Below are 2,931 nucleotides of genomic sequence, written 5' to 3' on the forward strand. Positions count from 1 at the left end.
GCCCAACGGAGACTCCCTGCGGCCGCGCCCCGACGGCCGCGCCCAGCCCGACTGCGACACGTTGGGCGCCGCCTCTGAGGTCAGCCTGGAACACCGAGGTCATGACTCCGGCACGCGGGGTCAGGAGGTCAGGAGGCAGAAGTCTGTGAGGCGAATGGTGGAGAATGAGGGTTCTGGGTCGGCCTCCACAGGGAGGAGCCAGTACTAAGGTCCAGCCCCTCCTTCCCCCTGCCCCACTCCTGGGGTAACCTAGGTAACCGTGTGTGGGGGGGTGTGGTCTAAAAAGCTGCATGGTGACTTTCCCCTTTTACCTTTCGCGCTGGGCTCCACCAACCTCTCTTCGCCTAATTGCACTATTCCTCTCATCTGTCTGTCCGACGTCATTCATTTACTCTCTCCTTTGTGGCTAAAGCTTCTCATGAAGATCTCCTGCTGAGACTCCTTAAAATCCAATTAATTATTTAAGATCTAACTGAATAACAGATCAATAACCTAATAAAAAATGCATAATAATGAAATGCGCTTGGCTGAATCAAAATATTGTGTTTATAACGCGTTTCCGTTGAGTGGAGCCTGTACCTAAAAGCAGAACATCAGTCACACAAGTCACAGAAACAACGGGTATGAAAGCACCTTTATGAACAGTAAATATGACACACATACTGCAGATATACAACTATCTTTAGCTGTATCTCTAAAGCCTGAGGTCACGTCACTGATAACTGATAAGCAGATGACCTTGAATCATGAAGTGCAGATATAATATCTCTTGTTAGCCGTGCCTGTACCAGGAGATTGTACTCTTACAGTGTTGTGTAACGGTCTAACTCCTGGGTTTTTACTGTAGGGATCAGTAAGCTTTTGGGTCTCTTACAGCACACCTTGGTACACCTGGACACATTACCCCTGGGTTACACCTGGAGACAGATTACTTCCTTCTGACCGGTAGCTAGGAAAGCTGAGGAAAGATATGCAGGTCTTTTAATTATTTGAAGCAGAAGCTGCTCACGATGTTAAATGCTAGACTTGAATCTGATGAACCTGTTTTGAAACAGGTGAAGTCTCTTTTTAACAGGACCTGCCTATCTGTCTGTGTACCAGCTGTTTACAGGTGTTCTGTTTACAGTGATAGCAACAGATCAAAAGTGTGTATTGCATATTGTGCAAATGCAGGTGGTTGGCCGCTCTCACAGGTGTGGATGCATGTCTTTAAGAAAGCAGGATAGATGTTTTTATTTGTGTGTGTGTGTCTTTTAGAGTTAGTGACGAGGAACACGTGTATTTAAGATGAACTTATTTGTGCCTTTTGTTTGCCTTCCTCTTCTTTCCCTTTGTGGTCTTTCCTAGGCTTTATGCTCTTAGACTCCTCTCCTGCCTTTGGGACAAAACATGCACTCTTCTGCCAATAAACCACTGACTGTTAACCAAACCTGTGTGCTGGGCTGGAATACACAACTTGCATTGTCTCACGTCAGGTGGCGAGCTGTCCCTGTTAGTTGAAGTTACAGTTTGAAGGCGCCACCTGCTGGACAGTGATAGAGCTCCTCTGTCATGCAGCCCAACATTAAGCCTTAAGTAATCTCATAGGACCCCACATGCAAAACATTGACTGAAAAATATATTGATTTTAAACCATGTTCAGTTTATTAATTTGATTGGATCAGATGGGCTGAATGACAGATGAGGTGGTCATTATTATTTTTTTGCTGCTTGCTTGTTTTTCATTTCAGTGCTTGTTTTGTCTCCCTCTGTCTGTCCGACTCACAGACGCAGTGGATCTGGGTTCCCCGGATGAGCTGATGGATATTTCGGAGGTGGATGAAGGGGTGTGGCCAGGCGGCGTGGGGCCTGACATGACTCCACCCACCATCACTATCAGCAACAGCGTCACCACGTTGAACCTGGGGGCCAAAGCCATGAAGAAGTGTCGGCTCGGTGGGCGCACCAGCAAGGACAAGGACAAGGACAAGGAGGCGGGCCCTCTAACAACGGGCCGGGCCAACAGCGAGAACATAGAGCTGTCTATCAAGCGACTGACGCTCACTTCCAGCCAATCAGTGCCCAAGGCAGGAGCTCTCACTAGCTTGACGCGCACCGCCAGCGCCGTCTTCTCCCGCTCCTTTGAGCAGGTTGCCAGCGGCAACGCCCCCCCCTCCAGCAACCACACCGCCTCTGAAGCTGCCCGTTATTCATGCAGCCTGCAGGAGGAAGGGCTGGGGTACTTGAGTCCAGCGCCAAACCACACGCAGCGCTCTCCCAGCATCAGCGTGCACCTTGGCTCTGACCTTTGAACCCTTTTGTGACTCCTGACTACCTGAACCCTCGCCTCTGATCCCTGTGACCCTGTACCTGTGACCTGGAACTCCAAGCCATGCCAACTGCAACGGACCAGAAATGCACGAACAAACACTCCCGCTGGTTCCCTCGTCACTCCGTTTTAACGTCTTTGATTCTCTGTGCTGTAAACCAGACATCCAGACTTCCGTCAGCTCCCTCTGTTCCTTCCCCCCAAACAGAGTCTTCTGTGGGCCTGATGGAGGAGGGATGTCAGGGATACCACCTCCAGCTTCAACGATTTTTACTAGTGCACTGTTGCCGTGAAGTCGTGCCAGGACAAAACTGTACTCTGTCGGAGAGCAGCCTGTCGTAAATGGGTGCGCTTAAAACTCATTACTAAAAAAAAAAACTGTGGAAAAGTATTTGGAAAGTATTTTAATTGGCATTTGTTGCCCTGCATGGCTTTCCCATACATCCATCCTGACCTTGCCCAGGTTTGTCAGAGGGCAGATGTTGAGTATGTATGAGCATGCTTGAGTGTATGTACTGAATGTGTGTATGTGCAATTGTTTTTAGAATAAAGGCTGCTGATTGATACAATGAACAAGGTATGATTCTCCGAGTTGAAACAAGTGTTTCTACTACTTTAAAAAA

The 2,931-nt window shown here is 48.5% G+C and overlaps 1 protein-coding gene across 3 annotated transcripts in view; it reads left to right on the forward strand.

Annotated features, from left to right (window-relative positions):
* Window positions 1-2,931, forward strand: part of fam126a (family with sequence similarity 126 member A) — a 21,376-nt gene extending 18,445 nt beyond the window's left edge. For 2 of the 3 annotated variants that reach the window (XM_035681354.1, XM_035681355.1), the window contains exons 12-13: window positions 80-253; window positions 1,768-1,906. In XM_035681354.1, the coding sequence (XP_035537247.1) occupies window positions 80-208 (129 nt within the window). In that variant the 3' untranslated portion in view covers window positions 209-253; window positions 1,768-1,906. Of the gene's footprint in view, window positions 1-79; window positions 254-1,767 lie in introns of all 3 variants that reach the window. The other variant, XM_035681356.1, reaches the window with a different exon arrangement.

Source organism: Morone saxatilis, unplaced genomic scaffold, assembly GCF_004916995.1.
Source record: "Morone saxatilis isolate NCDOM2014 unplaced genomic scaffold, NCSU_SB_2.0 Contig9, whole genome shotgun sequence".
NCBI lineage: Eukaryota > Metazoa > Chordata > Actinopteri > Moronidae > Morone > Morone saxatilis.